Source organism: Danio rerio, chromosome 22, assembly GCF_052040795.2.
Source record: "Danio rerio strain M-AB ecotype USA chromosome 22, GRCz13ab, whole genome shotgun sequence".
NCBI classification, from domain to species: domain Eukaryota; kingdom Metazoa; phylum Chordata; class Actinopteri; order Cypriniformes; family Danionidae; genus Danio; species Danio rerio.
This window is the reverse complement of record NC_141042.1, coordinates 30,954,225-30,977,271: the sequence shown is the minus strand read 5'-3', so window position 1 is coordinate 30,977,271 and position 23,047 is coordinate 30,954,225. Positions and strand designations below refer to the sequence as shown.

Sequence of the window (23,047 nt, the reverse complement as noted above, 5' to 3'; positions counted from 1 at the left end):
TCATTTTAGTGACGTGTTTTTCTGACCACAGTCTGCACGCGTCTTCAGATGCTTGTAATAACAATGCCTAGTGGGCGTGGTCGCATTAAAACTAATGAGATCAGACTGAGGAACTAGACATAGCGTTGATTTCATACTGATTACTTTATCAAGCAATGTTTGTTTTCAACATGCCAAGCTGCATTTAAAAGTAGACACTTTATGCTTTCTAGAAATACATGTCTCATTTTTATGTGCGTTTTGTATTTAAAGACAGAATGCCTACACTTTTTTCCTTACTTTGCAAAAGCACACACGTTTGTTGTTGTTGTGAGTGTACACAACAAAAAGTAGACATATAACAGATTCAATTGATGTACTGATCTTATCTGTACGATCAAAACTGAAAGTTCATTTCAGCAGTTTGACGCCACCACAGGTCATTTCGACGGCGCCGCAACACAACGTGCTGACTGCTGGACCACAATAGCACAGTTAATCTTGTGTAGCCGGAATGATAATTAATCCTCATCATTACCCTGCATGCTACATTTTGCTCATGGGGTTGCGAGACAATAAATAAGAAGAGCGGAGCTGAGGCAAAATAATGAATAAAAAGAGTGAGACTATGGTCAAATAAATAAATAAATGAAAAAAAAATGCGACTGCTGCAGCTCCATTCGCCATGCTGGAGAGGAACAGTCTGCACAAATGGAGCGCAGAGTGGGTGTCATTGACTATGAGTATGAGTTGCCCTGACTCTGCCAGGAAAGTATCAAAAATACACACACACGTATCCAGGGGGAGTCGTACGTGAAGTAGGATTCGCACATTCTCATTTAGGATGAACTAGCAAGTTTTAAACATTTAAAACTTTTTGTACACTCTTATACATTAGTAAATGGTGTTTTGCATTTGTGAAATGTATTTTATGAAAATGTATTTTTTATTTGTGCACGTGGAATTTTTTGGTGAATATAAATAAATATTTTACTCACGTGTATTTGATTTTATGCACGTGAATTTGGCTACGCATGTGTACATCGTGTCTTGAATTTGTTTATGCCCCTTTGCACCTTTAATTCACACGCATGAATTACTTTTGAGTCTTTTCTGACTCCATAGAACTTTCCTTCAACCTGAAGATGGCAAATCCCCTTTTTCCCATGGAGCACCATGGCCTTGGACTTGAAGGTGCTTTTTCTTATCCCAGCCGCATCACACTCGACAACAAACTGCCCCAGTGCATGCTGAAGATCCATGTTCAATGAAGCCAGCAGAACAACATCGTCTGCGAATAACAGAGATGAAATCCTGTGGTACCCTAACTGGACTCACACTAGCCCAAGGATGGGCTTTGAAATTCTGTCCATAAAAATTATGAACAGAATTGGTGACAAAGAGCAGCCCTGCCAGAGTCCAACATGCACTGTTGGACAAGTTTGACTTATTGCCGGCAATGCGAACCAGACTCCTACTTTGTTCATACAGGGACGAGACAGCCCCTAACAGAGCGCCTCTGACCTCATACTCCCAGAGCACACTTCACAGAATGCCACTAGGGGAATGGTCGAATGCCTGGTTGAGTGTTTTTTTATCAATTATAAAATGGACTTATTAGCCCTTCTAGGAAATTTTAATTATAGTAGTTTAATTATAGTTTTTTTTTACAGTGCATGCTGATTGGTTATAGACCATTATCAATCAATCACCTCCGCGTCTCCTGTACAGAACAGAATGTGCTCAGCTTGCCAAATTAACACAAATCTTTGATCACTACAAGTGTAAGTTTTAAACAAGAATGCAAATAGAGTTGTAACTATCTGCAGCAAGACCATGGTAAAGGGGGTCACAAACCAGCTCAGAAGCAGCTGTCTTCAGTGTCTAACTACGACTCTGGACACTATTCATTTTTCTGTCGTGCCACAAAGTGCCATCTGAATAATTTTTTTAAATAACATTCGAATGTGCGCATCCAGTGTGTACTTCAAACTGTCATGTGTGCAGCACATCATGTGTACTTTAGTTATGTGGATCCGAGACTGCATAAAAAAGAACAATATGCTGGATGCCAACGTTATCCGCACAAAAGCTAAAAAGCTTTATGAACCTTTTGCTAACAGCCCTGTTTGCGCCTCAACAGGTTTTGATCTTTGGTTTCATTCTATAATACTGAACTTATTTTTCGACGAATGTTCAAAAATGACCCAATGTGAATATAAAAGCAACGTCAGCTCATTAAAGCAGGTTAGGCGGAATAGCGCTATCTACTGATGTTTTGTTGTTAAAATGAATATAAATCTACATTATCGATGCTGTAAATGGACCTTATGAAACTGAAAATAATCACATCAATCTTTCACCGGGAGATTTCAGTGGCTAAACAACATGTCTGTGCATATAGGTCATTCATAACAGAACACAATCTAAAACAGTGGTTCTTAAACTGTAGTACGTGTACCACTAGTCGTACGCGGGGGAATCAAATATGTCATATGTACATGCTACATATTTCAAAATTTATCAAAAATTATTTATAAATAAATATATGATGACATATCGCCTATATTTCTGAGATCCAGGCAACATTTCCAGATGTTGATGAGTTGGCTACTATATGTTAATACTTTAATATTATACTAATACTTTTTTTTTTAAGAACAGTAACCAACTATTTTAACTTTTAAAGAACATTTCTATTTAAATGTTGATGTTTTTTAGCTTTTTTGTTTGTTTGTTTGTTGTTGTTTTTTTTTTTTTTTACAAATAAGCACAGTACAGTTTTAATGTTAAGGCTATTTATAATGTTTATTACACCACTGTATTTTAATACTGGTCATTATGGTGGTACTTTGAGAGACATTTGTTTTCTGAGGTGGTACTTGATGAAAAAAGTTTGAGAACCAATGATCTAACATAAGCTTAGCCTGACTAAAATAGTTTTAAAACTGAACATTACCTGTCTAACAGTAATACTTCAGACATGGTGTCGACCTTCCTTCAGCATGCAAAAGTAACTTCAATACTGATTCAGGTTTTTAAAAGTTTCAATTCAGCATTTGATTTCTCCCGGTGTGTCTCGTGACTGCGCGGCCGATTATGCAGACGGGCACGCGCGAATGGCGGATCTGCATGAACAGATGCGCAGAAGTCCGAATCTACATTTGCTGACATACAGTCGGAGCTGCTTATCATATTTATGGGAGATGTCGGTCCGACTCTATTTAATTGGGTGAACATTTTTTAGTTTTATGCCTTACCCAGAATACAAAAACAGATATAAACACATTTAGATCATTTTCATTATTATTGGACAGTGAAGAGACTTTCAACCAGCACAACAAAAAATGTTTCTGAAGACAATCACCTACTGCACAGTTAAACAAAAGATGAATGTGTGAAAATGTGCCTGTCTGAGAAAAGTGTATAAAATGTGTAGTGAGGGGTTTCACAGCCTTAAAACATCTATAATAATTGTAAAAAATAAAGCTGACTACTTTGCAGATTTCACTTATGCCGCTTTTTTTTTTTTTTGGAACAGAACTGCCACAAATAATGAGGGAAATGTATTTAAAAAATAGTTCCTAAATGTGTTATAACAGAGATAATATTTGTTTTTCAATACGTTTTAAACATAATAGCTTTCATAACTATTTTCTCATTGTTTTGTATTTGCCATGATGACAGTACATAATATTTTACTAGTAATTTTTAGGGCTGGGCAGTATATCGAGTTCTGGCAATATACCAACATGATTCCCCAAAGCGATGCGGTATTATCCAATATCGTTCATATCAATATGGTTTAAGGCCACACACGCGCATTCTTTGCGAAACAGACTACTCCAAGGTATCTAGCTGACTGACGCGACATGGAGGAACATGCAGTGCCGGTGTTGTATCAAAATCTGACTCCCCGGATAAATCTCACTCCCCTTCATGTGAATGCGCATCACACAGTGCCTGCTGCTGTCACAGCAGTTTATCAGAAACCTTTTATCGATCATTTCTTCGGCAACTGACAGCAAGAACGAATATAAAAGCCTTGTATAATTGACAAGCAGCACGTAAATGTGAAAAAAAAAAAAAAAAACGGCAAAATGGGAGAAATTTATACCGCATTTCAAAAGTGAAACCACCTTATATTCACTGATTATAAGTTCAGTATTTATTACACGACGGTTTCTAACACATTTAGCTCTGCGCTCTGCTCTGTTATAATGACTGTTTACATTTATATGCTTAACCAGCATTTCAACACAGTACTCTGAAACAATTTTGTTACTTCTCATATCTATAGTCTATTCATTTTCAACTGCTTACTTAACATGTAGTAAAACAAGTTTAATAATTGTGCACAATACATACTTGTAAATGTGTAACTAAAAAAACATGTACAGCTGATTTGTTGTTTATAAATCACACAACGGTGGTATAAAGGATTACTTATATATATATATATATATTTGTGACATAAAATACTGTTGCTGTGTCCCAATTCGCATACTTATACTACACCCTAAAAGTATGAACTTTTTTTGTGAAGGAAAAATAGATACTTTCGAGTGTGTAACAAAAGAGTATGCAGGTTTTGACACATACTACTTCCTTGTTAACAGTTCGTTGTGTTGCTTAGTTATGAGCCCTGTCAATCATCCACACATCATTCACATTTCGTTAATGTCCAAACACATCTTTATATAAGTTCAGTATTGCTGTTGCAGATAAAATATCACACAGAAAACAGCATTTAAATTTTTCCAGTTGGCTAGATATTATGGACAGTCATATAAACAACTCTACTTTGCCTTTGTACTTGACGGTTGGTCTCGCACGTCCATCATGTTAGTAGTTTGTTTATACTTCTCAGCAGCGTTTATAGTTCTAATCGAATTCATGTCCACCACGCGTCCAGAGTATGGACGCTTCAACACTTAAAACTTTGACTGTTGATAGTTAACCATCCGGGAGCCTTTGGCATACTCTTTTTAACATACTATGGTTTGGGACAGGCTAATTATTTTTCCAAATACTATTTAGGATGGATTGTATGCAAATGGGGACGCAGCATGCATGTTTCTGCTTCATATTTACATTCAATGTGGTTCTTTTGCCAGAGAACTGGCAAAGAGAGAGCCCCTTGGAGAGATTCAAGAGCAGTCCAAATGATTAAAAGACAATGCAAAAAAGCTGAGCGAATGTGGAGAAAGACAAAACTAGTAGTCCATTATAATATCTTTAAAGACAGTCTTCATGCTTTTAATGTAGAACTCAACATTGCTAGGCAGACTTTCTTTTCAAGCCTTATAAACAACAACGTAAATAATGCTCGTACACTCTTTGCAACGATAGAGAGACTCACAAACCCCCCCAGTTGGATTCCCAGTGAGCTACTCTCTGAAAGCAAATGTAATGAGTTTGCTCATTTCTTTACTGACAAGATCAATAATATCAGAAAGGCAATCAGCTCATCAGGTCAGACAAGCTCAACCACAACTTAAGAAATCCTAGAAGAGATAGTGCAAGTTATGAAAACATCATCCTGCAGTCATGACACGCTCCCCACATCATTCTTCAAAACAGTGTTTACCTGTTTAGAAATGGATATTCTAAAAGTGATAAATGCTTCACTTCTCTCAGGGATTTTTACAAACTGACTTAAACCGCAGTTGTTAAACCCCTCTTGAAGTAGAGCAACCTGGATAACACCCTATTGAGCAATTACAGGCCAATCTCAACTCTCCCTCTAAAATCATTGACAAAATCATTGAAAAAGTTGTTTTCAACCAGGTTAACAATTTCTTAAGCTTCAAGGGGTGTTTAGACAATTTTCAATCTGGTTTCAGAACACATCACAGTACAGAGAGCGCCCTTATAAAAGTAATCAATGATATACGCCTAAATACAGATTCAGGTAAATATCAGTGCTGGTATTGCTCGATCTCAGTGCCGGATTTGACACTGTCGACGACAGCATACTTCTGGATAGGCTGGAAAACTTAGTTGGGCTATCTGGGACGGTCCTCAAATGGTTCAGATCTTACCTTAAAGGGAGAGGTTACTATGTCAGTAAAGGTGACCATAGGTCAAGGTGGACACCCATGACATGTGGAGTCCCACAAGGCTCGATTCTGGCACCTCTCCTGTTCAACCTTTACATGCTCCCTTTGAGCAAAATAATGAGAAAGAACCAAATCTCCTACCACAGCTATGCTGATGACACTCAGATCTACTTAGCCTTACTGCCTAATGACTACAGCCCCATTGACACCCTCTGCCAATGCATTGATGAAATTAACAGTTGGATGTGCCAAAACTTTCTTCAGTTAAACAAGTGATTGCATTTAGGAACAGAGATGAGGTTCTTAAGGTGAATGTGCACCTTGGCACTAAAGGTCAAACAACAAAAAATAAGGTCAAGAATCTTGGTGAGACTCTGGATTCAGATCTGAGTTTCAATAGTCATGTCAAAGCAGTTAGTAAATCAGCATACTATCATCTCAGAAACATTGCAACAATCAGATGCTTTGTTTCCAGTGAAGACTTAGAGAAACTTGTTCATGCTTTTATCAGCAGTAGGGTGGATTACTGTAACGGCCTCCTCAATGGCCTTCCCAAAAAGACAGTCAGTTACAGTTCATCCAGAATGCTGCGGCCAGGATTCTGACTAGAACCAGGAAATCAGAGCACATCACACCTGTCCTCAGGTCTTTACACTAGGAGATCACTCAAATCTTTAGGATCATATTAACTAGAAGTTCCAAGAGCTCAGTCAAAGCAGGGTGAATCAGCTTTCAGCAACTATGCCCCTCGCTGTTGGAATCAGCTTCCAGAAATGATCAGATGTGCTCCAACATTAGGCACATTCAAATCAAGAATGATTTGATTGAGCACTGTGATTGAGCACTGTGCTGCGTCCGACAGATCGCACTATTATGTTTTTCTTTTCTTTTTCATTATCTTATAACATATTTTAACACATTTTTATCTGTTTTATATATTTTTATTCTTATTTTTATCATTTTTATTTTTATTATTTGTTTTCATTTTCTTACACTTGTCTCTTTTATTCTTGTCTATGTAAAGCACTTTGAATTGCCACTGTGTATGAAATGTGCTATATAAATAAACTTGCCTTGCCTTCTTTTTTTGTCCTACAATATTTTTAGTTGTTTTACTATTCAAGTGTGTTCCTTTTTTGCTCTGACAGTGTAGCAATGTTTTCTATGGTTTTGTTTACTTTGTTATTTACAAAGCAGCACAGTAGTGCTGTGTATAGTGTTAAGCAGGAAAAAAACTGTACTGTATTTATTTATCAAAGATTTTGTGCTACTGTTATTTTTTGTGCAGCTGTTTATTTGTAAACAGAGAGGGAAACCCTTGTGTTTGCTCAAAGACTATTTAATAAAGTCTTTATAAAGGCTTTAACTCTCAAGTAACCATTTATGGGAAAATACCGGGTATATATTGTATACTGTCATTCCTTCTAAAAATACCGGGATATGATTTTTTTGCCCATATCGCTTAGCCCTAGTAATTTTACTTGTAAATATACTAGAATTCAGCTTTAGGTGCAATTTAAAGGCTTAATAGAGAGAACTGTATGTAACAATGCAAATTTGAGCATTAATCTGAAAATATATTATTACAATAAAATATACAATGATTAGTCATTGTAGACATTCATGGTTTTCAAAATTAAAAAAAATATATACATATATATATATATATATATATATATATATATATATATATATATATATATATATATATATATATATATATATATACAGTGTAAGTCAAAATTATTAGCCCCTCTTTGATTTTTTTTTCTTTTTTAAATAATTCCCAAATTATGTTTACCAAAGCAAGGAAATTTTTACAGTATGTCTGATTAATTTTTTTTTTTCTAGAGAAAGTCTTATTTGTTTTATTTTGGCTAGATTAAATGCATTTTTTTATTTTTATTTTTAATTATTAGCCCCTTTTAGCAATTTTTTTCTGACTGTCTTCAGAACCATTGTTATACAATAACTTGCCTAATTATAATAACTTGCTTAGTTAACCTAATTAACCTTGTTTAGCCTTTAAATGTCACTTTAAGCTGTATAGAAGTGTCTTGAAAAATACGCAGTAAAATATTATTTACTGTCATCATGGCAAAGATAAAATAAATCAGTTATTAGACATGGGTATTAAAACTATTATGTTTAGAAATGTGTTGAAAAAGTCTTCTCTCTGTTAAACAGAAATTGGGGAAAAAAATAAACAGGGGGGCTAATAATTCAGGGGGGCTAATAGTTCTGACTTCAACTGTATATTTTATTAGTATGGATCCTTTTAAATGCCTCACCTGAAGTGTGTGTATTGTATTGCAAAGACAGCTCTTTCCGAAGCAGCCTGGCTTGAGCATCTGAAACCATGAGAAAGAAGAGAGAAGGAGCGGGTTCCTCTGTGCTGGATAACAGACTGCCGTCACTGGCCAGTCCACCATCCCACATGCCGTACATTTGAAGTTGAGAGCATGAAATGCTAATGGCTACTTCACCTTCTCCATCTGCATCTAGAAATAAAACAAACAAGAAGGATTTTTGACTTTGGTCATGATGTATAATAATGCAGTTCATCAAAAAGGGTCATTCACAGCACAAACGTAATAAAAAATGTTATTAATGCTTTTAAGGTAGTTTAAAACGCTATAGGGCTAATTTCTTAGTATCTTTTTTATTTTTTAAGAGCAAAAAAACAAACTAATCATAAAGGTTTGATAATATGCTCCATTTATATTATGTTTAAAGTTTCTGAACTGAATTTTAAACTTCACATGCTAACTACTAAAGTTAACCGAATAGCTATTTAGTCACTTTTAACAAAAGTGACCATTATCCTACTTTTACATGCGCACAAGCACATTTGTTGCAATGTTAATAGCTAAAAGCCATAAACCCATCACAATGGTTTGATATTATGCACTCATTTTAAATTCTATATATATATCTTTTCTTTGTTTGGCTCTCGGCAAAGGCAGTCACACTTTTTCCCTCTCTATCCCATATTTCTCCTTGCTAGCTCCTCTTGTCTTCGTCATATTCTATATCTCTGAGGCTCTCTATGCCCTGCTATCCAAACGAATTAGGAATTGTGGATTTTATCAACTGGTCTCTGAATGCAATTGACACCACCTTCTCGACAAGAAATTTGGGCTTGGGAGAGCCCACTTGTCCTGCTGGGACATTTGCAGCTGGATACGTGATGAACGAGTGGGAGAAATGGCGCATCCTGTGCCTGGCTGCTCTGTCTCTGAAGGATATTGAAGATATTTACCAATTCGAAACTTTGATAACAGGGTTTCTGCTTATGGGCTTATGCGGGGCCCTGGGGTATCGATGATTGATGAAAGCGGCCAGTGCTGCTCAAAACCCCACCAGGCTGGCAAGCTTGATTGAAATGCATATGGGCAGGCTCGCTAATAATCAGACTGCAATATTAGATCGCAAATTGGAAAACATCGGGGAGAAAGTAGCGGCTTTGCAACAAGATTTGGCCAGATCTGGAGACGAGTGATGGACATTAAATATCTGTGAAATTAGCAGATATTGACCTAAAGTTGAAGTATTTTTCTACTCTTTCAGCTTTCCTGTGTTTTCTTTTCTCCTGCCAGACGGCCTCGGCTGGAGAAAAACAACTTCTCCCAGATAGCAAGATAAGGAGACACTCTGAAATTCCTGCTCCCTGTCAAGGACATCTGTTGGACTCTACAGGCTTACACACACACACACATACACAGCTACAGATAGACGATCACTACCTATCCCCTCATCCCACGCCTTTGTGTGCTTTTATCCACTGGAGGTGGTAGGCGGGTCTGCGACCAGCGCCTCATGGCTGCAGGACCAGATGGCTGCCCGCCCTCATATAAGAAATGGGGATTAGAGGAAGTACTTTTTGAGGGCAAGTTTCCGTATAAAACAATTAGTCGCATCACCAGGCTCTCCAAAGTTTCATGCAATTCCGGGTGTTTCATTTTTAACTTTCGACTTCTGTTGTAAGTTGATACCGCATGGCAAACAAAAAGAAAATCCTCCGCATTTCATGACTCGGTGTTCCTTTAAGGCAGAGGTGTCAAACTCAATTCCTGGTGGGCCGCAGCCCTGCACAGTTTAGTTCCAACCCTGTTCCAACACACCTACCTGTAGGTTTCAAACAAGCCTGAAGGACTCAGTTAGATTGATCAGGTGTGTTTAATTAGGGTTGGAACTAAACTGTGCAGAGCTGCGGCCCTTTTGGAACTGAGTTTGACACCTGTGCTTTAAGGTAATAAAATCACTGCTTAGACTTTTAATAAGAGTATAATCTTAATCATATTAAAATCGGAGTATTGGTGTCTTATGTGAATGTACTCAAAAAGTCTCTGGTGAAGTCGCGAGCTGTCAAAGACAGGGCATTACTCTGCCTTTCAGCATGAGCCCTCCAAGTTTCCTCATTAAACGCAACGAAAGCGTATGTTTCGCATTGTTGTGTCAGAATCGTTTTGAGTCGCTCCAGTATGGAAGGCCGTTGGGGCCAAAACGTCTGCAGCGCGTTGTGTGTGTGTGTCTGTGTCAGGCCCGTTGAGGGGTGTCAGAGGTGGAGTGAGCGACGTATCTGAGTAGGGACGTGTGCGTGCGAGACGTACCTGAAGGACGGTGGGGGTGAGTTGCGCGCGACATAGGCTACCTGAAGAGCTAGGAGGGATGCGGGGGAGAGGGGTGTGTAATGTATTTAACGACCGGTTTGCGAGAAATTATCATTCATTTGCGGCCATTTGGGAGTCTCTGTGCACTTGCGGGATACTCCTAGTTTTAGCAACTGGATGAATGTAAAGGAGGATTAAGTTAAATTGTTTATAACTAATGTTCTCAACTCACAGCAATAAAACTTTACAATGAGTGCAACAGTTTGTATTCTATAGTTTATTATTATAATTTTTCATTTTCCATATCTGCAATTCCTGTATTTTGGCATTTTTTGCAGTCCACTTAGAATCCAACATGGAAATCAATGTTTTCTTTATTGGCATTGATTGTTTTGAAATTTAAATGTCATTACCATGCCTGTGTTTTAATTTCTTTAATAAATATGGCTGTCAAGCCATGATCTTGATGGTTTATTGTGGGTATGTTGTTTACATGAAGAAATCTTACAAGTGTTACAAGTTAAACAAAAATTCTATTAAACAATTATATTTTTAATTTTAATTCTAATAAACAATTATATTTTGAATTTAAATAGTTTTTGTCTTGCGTTTACATTAATTTTACATTTGAATAGCCAAAATTACAAGTTTCAGTATTTTAAATGCGATTAATCAGTTAATTCTTTTAATCGATTGACAGCACGAATATAAATATATATTTCTTGTTAAATAAAGCTATTTATCTAAGAAAATGCATGTCACCAAAATTGGGTTTCAAAAAGTAAATATAATTAAATGTTTAGGTGAACATTAGCATACAGTATTTGTAAACACTGCCAAAAGTAACGCATCAGTAACGCATATCTGGCGAATCCTATAGAGACTGTGTCTGTTCCTCGTATTATTAGATTAAGAAATAAACGTACTGTGTGCTCCAGAAAAAATCTATTAAGAATCAAACCAGAAAAACCAGTAGAAAGTGAAAATACAAATTTCGTAAAACTTGGTCTCCTAAACATCAGGTCACTTGCACCTAAAGCACTTATCATTAATGAAATAATAACAGAAAACAATCTTTATGCACTCTGTCTCACTGAAACCTGGCTGAAACAAAATGACTATATTAGCTTAAATGAAGCAACTCCTCCAGGATTCTTATATAAACATGAGGCTCGTCAAACTGGTCGTGGTGGTGGAGTTGCATCAATCTTTAGTGATTTCCTTAATATTAAACAGAGAAACGGACTTTTGTTTAGCTCCTTTGAAGTATTATAGCTTAATGTTCAGCTTCCAGATACTATACAAAAACCTATGTTATCTCTCGCTTTAATCACCATATATAGACCCCCAGGACCCTATGTCAAATTTCTAAAAGAATTTTCTGATTTTATTTCTGACTTACTAGTCAAAACTGATAAAATGCTAATTGTAGGTGACTTTAACATCCACATAGATGACGCTAATGATACATTAGGGCTCGCGTTTATGGATTTAATACACTCACTTGGGATAAACCAAAACGTTGTGGGTCCAACCCATCGCTTAAAGCATACATTAGATCTAATTCTGTCTTATGGAATCGAGGTTATTGACGTAGACATTATACCACAAAGTGATGATATTACAGATCACTACCTCTTACTATATAAGCTGTGTTTACCTGAAATCAGCAAACCCGCTCCAATACTCCGCCCTAGTAGAACTATTGTTCCGTCAACTAAAGATGAATTTATAAATAACTTACCTGATCTCTCTCTATTTCGTAATGCACCCGCAAACTCAAATGATCTTGATGTAGTAACCAGCAGTATGGATGCCATCTTTACTAGCACACTAAATACTGTGGCACCCATCAAATTAAAAAAGGCTAGAGAGAATAAAACTATACCATGGTATAATAGTCATACTCGTGCGCTCAAAACAACAACCCGCGCCCTGGAACGTAAATGGAAAAAAACTAATTTAGAGGTCTTTAGAATTGCGTACAAAGACAGTATGTCCAGCTATAGGAGGGCTCTAAAATCTGCCAGGACCGAGCACCTGCGCAAACTGATAGAAAATAATCATAACAATCCTAGATTTTTATTTAACACCATCTCTAAATTAGCTAATAATCGGTCATCCTTGGAACAAACTACTCCACCGCAAATTAGTAGTGATGACTTCATGAATTTTTTCAGTAATAAAATAGAAGGCTTTAGACAAAAAATAGGAGATGCCAAACTTTCTGCACCGGCTTATACTCCAAATCCTGTAAATATTTCATTAAATCATAATAATAACCTACACTGCTTCAAAATCATAGAACATGAAGAGTTAGTAAAAATTATAAATAGCTCTAAACCAGCTACGTGTATGCTGGACTCAATTCCAACAAAATTACTGAAAGAGCTGCTACCTGCTATAGGAGAACCTCTTCTTAACATTATCAACTCTTCTTTATCTATAGGCCATGTTCCAAACTCTTACAAGCTAGCTGTTATTAAGCCTATTATTAAGAAACCGCAACTAGACACCAACAACTTAGCTAACTATAGGCCTATTTCAAATCTTCCATTTATGTCTAAAATACTAGAAAAAGTTGTTTCCACTCAATTATGCTCTTTTCTGCAGACGAACAATATTTTTGAAGTGTTTCAGTCAGGTTTCAGGGCTCACCACAGTACAGAAACCGCCTTAGTGAAAATAACCAACGATTTACTTTTAGCTGCTGACCGAGGGTGCGTCTCGCTATTAGTTTTACTCGATCTTAGTGCGGCATTTGATACCATTGACCACAATATCCTCATAAATCGCTTAAAGTCTACAGGTGTCCAGGGACAGGCTCTACAATGGTTTAAGTCATACTTAACTGACCGCTACCAGTTTGTGAATCTTAATGGACAGCCTTCACAAATCTGCCCAGTAAAGTATGGGGCAGAGGTGTGGACTCGAGTCATGTGACTTGGACTCGAGTCAGACTCGAGTCATGAATTTGATGACTTCAGACTCGACTTGACAAAATATGAAAAGACTTGCAACTCGACTTGGACTTGAACATAAATGACTCGGACTTTCACTTGGACTTGCGCCTATTGACTTGTAAAGACTTGCTACTTTCTATAAAAAGCCCAAAGATAAAAAGTATGTTGACACAGAACGCCCTATCTCTGCATGTGTGTGCGTGTGTGACAGAGAGCATGCACGCATACTTTCGACCACTAGCGCTTTGTGGCGCACTTCCGTGTTTTTGCACCAGCGGGAAATTTGAAGATGCCATTTTCATTCTGACTCAGAGAGTGAAATAAACACATCCGCGATCTGCTCCTTTTGTTTTATTCAGCGGATTTACAACATCTGTCAAAGGTAAGAGACTTTACTACTCGCAATGTGTTACTGTTGTGCAAAAGCATTGTTTTGCTGTTGTGTATAAGTCAATGAACTTCAGTTTTTTTTAAAACCAAATTTACCCTCTCTTGATTTATATCATATAATTATGAATGAACATGGCTGTAATTTATGTTTTTGCACTTGGTCGTTTGTGTCAATGAGCATATTATGTTTTATCTTTGTGTTTTGCCCATCCTCTGACAGTATTTTCTAACTATTTAATTAGTAGTAACATTAATTACATGCCATAATAACTAGATATAATTTATTTTTAAAGCTATTAAAACTGTAAAAAAAAAAAAAGTTTTTTGTTATTTTCTGGTGACATTTTGCAATAAGGTTTCTTTAGTTAATCTATGTACTAACATGAACTAATAATGAACTATATTTCTAAACCTTTATTAATTACAGTTTAACATTTACTATTGCATTATTACAATTTAAAGTTATGCTTGTTAACATTAATGTTAATGCACTGTGAGTTAACAAGAATTAACCAATAATTTTATTTCCATTAATTAAAGCATAAAATAATGAATACTGTAATGAACTGCACTGCATTGTTTGTTCACATTAGTACATGCATAAACTTAATTAATTAATACAACCTTATTGTAAAGTGTTACATTTTTCATATTTTGGATTAATACTATTAATTTTATTTAGTATTTAAAACCTTAAAGGTATTTTTATTATTGTTGATGTTATGCCTCTTAGCAATATTTTAGTCCTCTATATGGTTTTTAATAAAATTTTTATTGTGAGATTGTAATGTAATGCATCTATATTGTTGAATTTCTGTTTATTTGTTTTTCTGTATTTCCCCCTCTATATTTAAGGATTATCTACTATTTTTAAAGTACTTAAAACCAACCATCTAATAAAAAATACAATTAACAATCGCATTTTGTTTCATGAGTGTCTTTGTTCCTGTTTTGTAGGACTCTTATTTTAACAGATTTCATTTGGAAACACTTGACTGATCATTCAATTAAAGTTTTACCTTTATTATTCCATCACTCAATGAGATCATTTAATTGTGAGTTGAATTACTCCATTTGTAATTGTTTTTAAATAAACTAAAGACGAAGACTTGTTTTATTCAGTTTGTTGAATGTGAACTTCTCTACTTTACATATTAAAAGATATTTAAAACCACTATGAATGTATTTAAACTAATATTTAAATTTATATAACTGTTTCACTGTGGGTATTTCTATTTTAATTTATTTAGCACATTTATTGGCTATTCAAACATGGAAACAAGTTTTAGATACTTTGTGGCTCTAATAAATGGTTAAACATAACAATATCCCTGCAGAAAAATCCAGCTTAAACCAGCCTAGGCTGGTAAGCTGGTTTTAGCTGGTCAACCAGGCTGGTTTTAGAGGGGTTTTGGCCATTTCCAGGCTGGTTTCCAGCCATTTCCAGCCTGGTCTTCCAGCTTGACCAGCCTGGTTTAAGCTGGACATAGCTGGTTTTAGCTGGTCATCTCCCAGCCTGACCAGCTAAGACCAGGCTGGAAATGGCTGGAAACCAGGCTGGAAATGGCCAAAACCCCTCTAAAACCAGCCAACCAGCCTAGGCTGGTTTAAGCTGTTTTTTCAGTAGGGATTTTTGACAAAATGTTCTAAAATGATTGTTTACAAGTGCCTAAGTGGGATTCGAACCCCGTTCTTTATGAAAAGAAAGAAAAATCTGATTGGCTCTAACATTACTTTCACCAGTGGGCAGGTACTTTAATCTGATTTGCTGGTCTCTCACGCGCATATTCAGTCTCTCTGCGTTTACTTGAGTTTTGTCCACACTGGCGCTTCATAATTTTCCTGCTTTTGCTCTCCAGAGATCCTCCTGGTAAATTGATTATTCCAGAATGTTGATATGGTTTGTATATTGCTAAACTATTTAGTAACAATACATGAAAAACTATGAGGTTAAGGTAAATTCTATAATAAATACTAGTGTTTTTGAGAGTTAGGTATACTGCCTATGTTTAAGCCTAGTATTATTTACAAGTTGTTAATGAATGCTTCAGCATACTATAGTATTAAGAATAGTGAACTAATAAAATGAAATACAGAGTGTAGTTTTACTACAGTAAAGTGTAGTGAATTGTAGTATAATATACCCAATACTGTAAAAAAAACTACAGCACTGGGTCATTTGTTTATATTACACTTGTGTTACCATAGCAACTATAATATTACCCCAACAGATTAATTAAAGTACTTTACTATAGTACTGTTCAAAACCCTGTTCATGCCAATAGATGTGTTCAGGGGCCCTGTGGAACAGCTTTTCCTCAAAATGAAGAGGACGACATGGAAAATGTCCTCCACAATCTCATCAATAATGTGGAAGACAGCAGAGACTAGTTCACTTTATTTTAGTTGCCATGATAAAATGGGATTGATAGTGAGATTTATTTAAAGAGTGAATAGTACAGTAGGCAATAATGCCAAATCTAGTTTTTCCTTATTTTTATCACAGTTACATTTCTGCTTGCGTTAGTTATATTTTTGTTTAAATGTTTTTTATTTGATTAGTATGGTGCACCTTTTGGATGTTTAATAAATGTTTGTAAAACAAAATGCATTCTTTACATCCAACCTCTATTCTCTGTGTCTTTAAGTGTTTGAAACTGGAAATATCTCATCATAAAACATACAGCCAAAATGTTGTGGTTTATTAGATAACAAATTGAATATGTAAGTCTATTTTAGTATTTTGGTTATTGTTAATAAATAGTGCCTCAATATAAATCATATCAAAAAGCACAAAAGGAAGAGGAAACACAAGACACAAATTCTATATATAATCTCTGAGAGCGCGCAGGAAAATTTGTGTGTGAGCAGTGCATATTTGAGAGCGAGAAAATTTGCGCGTGAGCGGCGTATATTTAAGAGCTCGCAAGCAGTTTTGTCCACAGAGGAAATCGTTGCACGAGCATCACACAAGGTAGAGAGCAAAGCTCTTCAACGTTATGTGAAGAAAACAACGTTATTGTTTGTATGAAGTAGCCTACTTCATTTAGAATATGTGCTACCATTTTACATTGCTGCTAGACAGATTTGCATCTCCATCTCTTTAGCACACACAAGATTCAATTGACAAAATACCAAGTTCACTCAATTTTACTTTGCAGCATACAGGAGTTGTTGGTCTACTGCTGCCTCATTGAGGTTGTTTATGTAGTTTTAGTTAATCACAAGTTGATCACTGAAGACATAACATAGCACAACTAAACTTAATGAACTAGACAGCAGTAGACCTGCAATTTCTGTGTGATGTGAGGCAAAATGGAGTCTTTTTTTGGTGGAACTCATTCTTGTGCAATAGGCTGTGTAGACGAGACGCAGCACTGTTTAGCACTTTTTCAGAAAATTACATTTGTATCTTTATATATCTAAGCAATGTTCTTTCATTAAAAAAAAGGTTTGTTTAATAAATACAGATCTTACAGCCATACATAATCTGTTTAAATTTTATTTTTCTGTTAAAAAGACTCGAAAAGACTCGAAAATCAAACTATAGGACTTTGGACTTGACTCGAGACTTGTTGCCTTTGACTTGGGACTTGACTCGGGACTTGCCAGTCTTGACTCGGGACTTGACTCGGGACTTGAGGGCAATGAATTGAGACTTACTTGTGACTTGCCAAACAATGACTTGGTCCCACCTCTGGTATGGGGTGCCTCAAGGATCAGTTTTAGGCCCTTTACTGTTTACAATTTACATGCTACCTCTGAGAGACATTATTAGAAGACATGGGATCAGCTTTCACTGCTATGCAGATGATACTCAATTATATATTTCAACTAAACCTGACGAGACGTCTGAACTTTCTAAACTAACTGAGTGTATCAAAGACATCAAAGGCTGGATGACCAACAATTTTCTTCTCTTATACTCCGACAAAACAGAATTATTACTTATTGGGCCTAAATCTTGCACACAGCAGATCTCGCAACTCAATTTACAATTAGAAGGATACAAAGTTAGCTTTAGCTCTACTATAAAAGATTTGGGTGTCATATTTGACAGCAATCTAACTTTTAAAAACCATATATCCCATGTCACAAAAACTGCCTTCTTTCATCTGAGAAATATCGCTAAATTACGAAATATGCTATCCATCTCAGATGCAGAAAAGCTAGTCCATGCTTTTATGACTTCGAGACTGGATTACTGTAATGCTCTATTTGCTGGCTGCCCAGCATCCTCTATTAACAAACTTCAATTAGTACAAAATGCAGCAGCCAGAGTTCTGACCAGGTCTAGAAAATATGATCATATAACCCCAATTTTATCCTCCCTACACTGGCTGCCTGTTAAGTTTCGTATTGAATTTAAAATATTACTTCTCACCTATAAAGCTCTAAATAATCTAGCTCCTGTTTATCTAACCAACCTTCTGTCTCGCTACAAACCAACTCGTTCTTTAAGATCTCAAAATTCAGGGCTTCTGGTAGTACCTAGAATAGCAAAATCAAGTAAAGGAGGTCGAGCCTTCTCTTTCATGGCTCCTACACTCTGGAATAGCCTTCGTGATAACGTTCGAGGCTCAGACACACTCTCCCAGTTCAAAACTAGATTAAAGACCTATCTGTTTAGTAAAGCATACACTCAATACATCACCTAGCGGGTTCCACACTGGCTTCTACATCTTGCTTATATACACTATGAACAGCAGCTACGCTAATTATTCTCTTTATTCTCTATTTTCACCTGGTGATACTCAACCCGAGGTCCTCAGATTATGCGGAGTCACTGATTGGATCCAAGACCAGCGACGTGATGATCCCAAGGATTCCATATCCGGGACCAGGCCATATCCTGAGCTGCTGCTGCGCTGATGGTCGTGGGGAGTGGAGAACATGAGTCTGATTCCAGCGACGCTCCAGGGACAGACGAGTCTTCGCTGAGGCCATCTTCCAGCCTAAACCACGACGAATGAAGTTCTGCACAAGACTTTTGGCCAGCGGAGAAATTAAAATGGTCGTGCCCAACTGAGTCTGGTTCTCTCAAGGTTTTTTTTCTTCACTCCCATCAGGTGAAGTTTTTTTTTCCCTCTCCGCTGTTGCCACTGCCTCGCATGGTTCAGGATTGGTAGAGCTACGCATCGATGAATTGGCTCTTCAGTGTTTGAACTCTCAGTAATGATTAAATCACACTGAACTGAGCAAAACTGAACTGAACTGAACTTAAACACTAAAACCTGAACCACACTGTTCCAGTTACTGAACCACACTGTTCCAGTTACTATGACCATTTATGTGAAGCTGCTTTGACACAATCTACATTGTAAAAGCAATATACAAATAAAGCTGAATTGAAAAAAGCAGGCTAAAGGCCAGAAACTCATCACAAAGGTTTCGTTAAATGCTCAGGAATTTAAACGATAACTCTAAAAACTTGTCAAATATCCTTTACCTTAGAAATGTCAAACAAAATGAGTTTCCATCAGCAACTGACATGGACTACCTTTTAGGCACACACTAGCATATTTACATCTATGCGAACAGCTAAAAAGCACAAACCAATACCACGGCTTTATAATATGCTCTCTTTTTTTAAATTACTGTGAAATTTTTGGCATGAATAGAACCTTAGACTGTTAACTGCTAATGCTAATGCTGTTCAGCCAAAATATTCCTTATTTACTTATTACTAAAACCTGGTAAGTACCATTCATTTATTTCAACTTTACGTCCCAATACAGTTTAGTACTAGTCAAAATCCTCTTTACCGCAGAAATGTCAAACCGTGCTGTGTGGTTTTCTAACGCCAACTGATGTGGACTAACCTTTAGGTGAGAACTAGACTATTAAGACAAATGCTACCAGCTAAAAGCCACAAACCAATTCCAAAGCTTAACAAACTGCTCTCCGTTTTAAATTACTATGAAATCTTTGGTGTAAACAGAACAGAAGAGATTGCATATATAACTGCATTAGACTGCATTAGACATTCATGACTGCTTAGTCATTATTTTAACAAACTATTAATTCAACCTCGTAAGCACCATATATTTATTTCAACTTAATGTCCCACTACATTGTTTTTTTCTTGTTAAAATTAATTTACAAATAAAGTTAAACAGCAACAGCAAATGACGTAGACTAAACTAGACAAAAGTGAGAACAAGCCTATTTACACCAAGGCTAACTGGTAAAAGCCTCAAACCCATCACAAAAAGAATGAATAAAATGCTTCTTTTACATTACGTCTTTGTAATGAATCGAACTCCAAATGCTAACTGCTAATGTTAACCAACATATAAAATAGTGAGTTGCGCGCGACATAGGTTACCTGAAGAGCTAGGAGGGATGCGGGGGAGAGGGGTGTGTAATGTATTTAACGACCGGTTTGCGAGAAATTATCATTCATTTGCGGCCATTTGGGAGTCTCTGTGCACTTGCGGGATACTCCTAGTTTTAGCAACTGGATGAATGTAAATGAGGATTAAGTTAAATTGTTTATAACTAATGTTCTCAACTCACAGCAATACAACTTTACAATGAGTGCAACAGTTTGTATTCTATAGTTTATTATTATAATTTTTCATTTTCCATATCTGCAATTCCTGTATTTTGGCATTTTTTGCAGTCCACTTAGAATCCAACATGGAAATCAATGTTTTCTTTATTGGCATTGATTGTTTTGAAATTTATATGTCATTAACATGCCTGTGTTTTAATTTCTTTAATAAATATGGCTGTCAAGCCATGATCTTGATGGTTTATTGTGGGTATGTTGTTTACATGAAGAAATCTTACAAGTGTTACAAGTTAAACAAAAATTCTATTAAACAATTATATTTTGAATTTTAATTCTAATAAACAATTATATTTTGAATTTAAATAGTTTTTGTCTTGCGTTTACATTAATTTTACATTTGAATAGCCAAAATTACAAGTTTCAGTATTTTAAATGCGATTAATCAGTTAATTATTTTAATCGATTGACAGCACGAATATAAATATATATTTCTTGTTAAATAAAGCTATTTATCTAAGAAAATGCATGTCACCAAAATTGGGTTTCAAAAAGTAAATATAATTAAATGTTTAGGTGAACATTAGCATACAGTATTTGTAAACACTGCCAAAAGCAGGCTAAAGGCCAGAAACTCATCACAAAGGTTTCGTTAAATGCTCAGGAATTTAAACGATAACTCTAAAAAATTGTCAAATATCCTTTACCTTAGAAATGTCAAACAGAATGAGTTTCCATCAGCAACTGACATAGACTACCTTTTAGGCACACACTGGCATATTTACATCTATGCGAACAGCTAAAAAGCACAAACCAATACAACGGCTTGATAATATGCTCTCTTTTTTTAAATTACTGTGAAATTTTTGGCATGAATAGAACCTTAGACTGTTAACTGCTAATGCTAATGCTGTTTAGCCAAAATATTCCTTATTTACTTATTACTAGAACCTGGTAAGTACCATTCATTTATTTCAACTTTACGTCTCAATACAGTTTTCTAACGCCAACTGATGTGGACTAACCTTTAGGTGAGAACTAGACTATTAAGACAAATGCTACCATCTAAAAGCCACAAACCAATCCCAAAGCTTAACAAAATGCTCTCCGTTTTAAATTACTATGAAATCTTTGGTGTAAACAGAACAGAAGAGATTGCATATATAACTGCATTAGACTGCATTAGACATTCATGACTGCTTAGTCATTATTTTAACAAACTATCAATTCAACCTCGTAAGCACCATATATTTATCTCAACTTAATGTCCCACTACATTGTTTTTTTCTTGTTAAAATTAATTTACAAATAAAGTTAAACAGCAACAGCAAATGACGTAGACTAAACTAGACAAAAGTGAGCACAAGCCTATTTACACCAAGGCTAACTGGTAAAAGCCTCATACCCATCACAAAAAGAATGAATAAAATGCTTCTTTTACATTATGTCTTTGTAATGAATAGAACTCCAAATGCTAACTGCTAATGCTTACCAACATATAAAATAGCTACAAACTAACTATCTGTTTTAACAAACAATCTGCCATGGAACACCCATTAAAGCAATCTAATGTTCAAATGCACATTTTTTATGACATCTATCCATATTACCTCACAAATATGTCGCATATGTCAAGTGCAATACATTTCTAACAGCAACCTGACTAAGGCCACACTAGCATATTTACACCTACACTAGCAGCTAAAAGCCACAATCCTGCCACAGGGGCTTGAAAAAAGGCTCTCTTTAGCTCTTACAACAGGAAAGCCTTATTCGAATGGCTTGTTTTATTGTCTTCCAAGTGTCTAGCTTACGCACAAAGACCCTAGAAAGCTAAGAATAGAGAGGCGCTTGTCTGAAACCCTCATAAGCATCTTATATGCACACACAGGTGCTCTATTGAACACATTCAGTAAGTCACGCAAACAAGTTCTCTGCTCTTCCTCCGTCTCATACACATAAATAGAGCCTTAATCTGAGCCGTCTTAACGGTGAAACCGAGAGACAGAGGGTCACAGACAGTTGAGGAGAGCTCTCACCTGGGACAAAATAGGGTGAAGGGTCAAAATACTCTACAGGCTGCCCAACGTCCCATCCAGGGAGCTAATCGGGTGTAATTACACTTGTTCACCACACAGGGAAGCACCACAGCAAATCATAATGCCTTTCAGTGGAGTCTTTGCATGTTATGATAAGAAATGCTTAATGGGAGTCTACATTTTAAATTAGTTTTACTCAGAGTTGGTTTTCTCCTTGCAAACAGGCTTGTGTTGTATGTTATAATATGAAACACTTGTTTTAATGAGTCTAGATTCCAGCGCTCTCAGCATGAGCACCAGACTGGATAAATTAATCCTTTAATGGTCACACACACTCAAACGCACACACACACACAGACACTAAGGGGAATTCCTGTATGTTAATACCATAACATCCAGTAACTTGTTGACAAACCTCACAGCAGGAAGATAACCAAATTGACAATTGCATTAAAAAAAAAATCATGCTTTTATTCCAGAAAAACAA

At 36.2% G+C, this 23,047-nt stretch overlaps 1 protein-coding gene and 1 long non-coding RNA gene across 4 annotated transcripts in view; one reads left to right on the top strand and one right to left on the bottom strand.

Annotated features, from left to right (window-relative positions):
• The window catches only part of senp7b (SUMO specific peptidase 7b), an 80,957-nt gene that overhangs the window by 31,472 nt on the left and 26,438 nt on the right, over positions 1-23,047 (bottom strand). For all 3 annotated transcript variants that reach the window (XR_015520966.1, NM_001122946.1, XM_087302068.1), the window contains 1 exon segment: positions 8,333-8,542. Coding sequence is in view for 2 of the 3 variants with exons in the window: in NM_001122946.1 (NP_001116418.1) it covers positions 8,333-8,542 (210 nt within the window). In the remaining variant the exon portion in view is untranslated.
• On the top strand, positions 7,892-22,613 carry LOC147838572 (uncharacterized). Its single transcript, XR_015522239.1, has 4 exons — positions 7,892-9,618; positions 10,760-11,307; positions 19,757-20,160; positions 21,879-22,613. It is a non-coding gene; the product is annotated as an uncharacterized LOC147838572 (long non-coding RNA).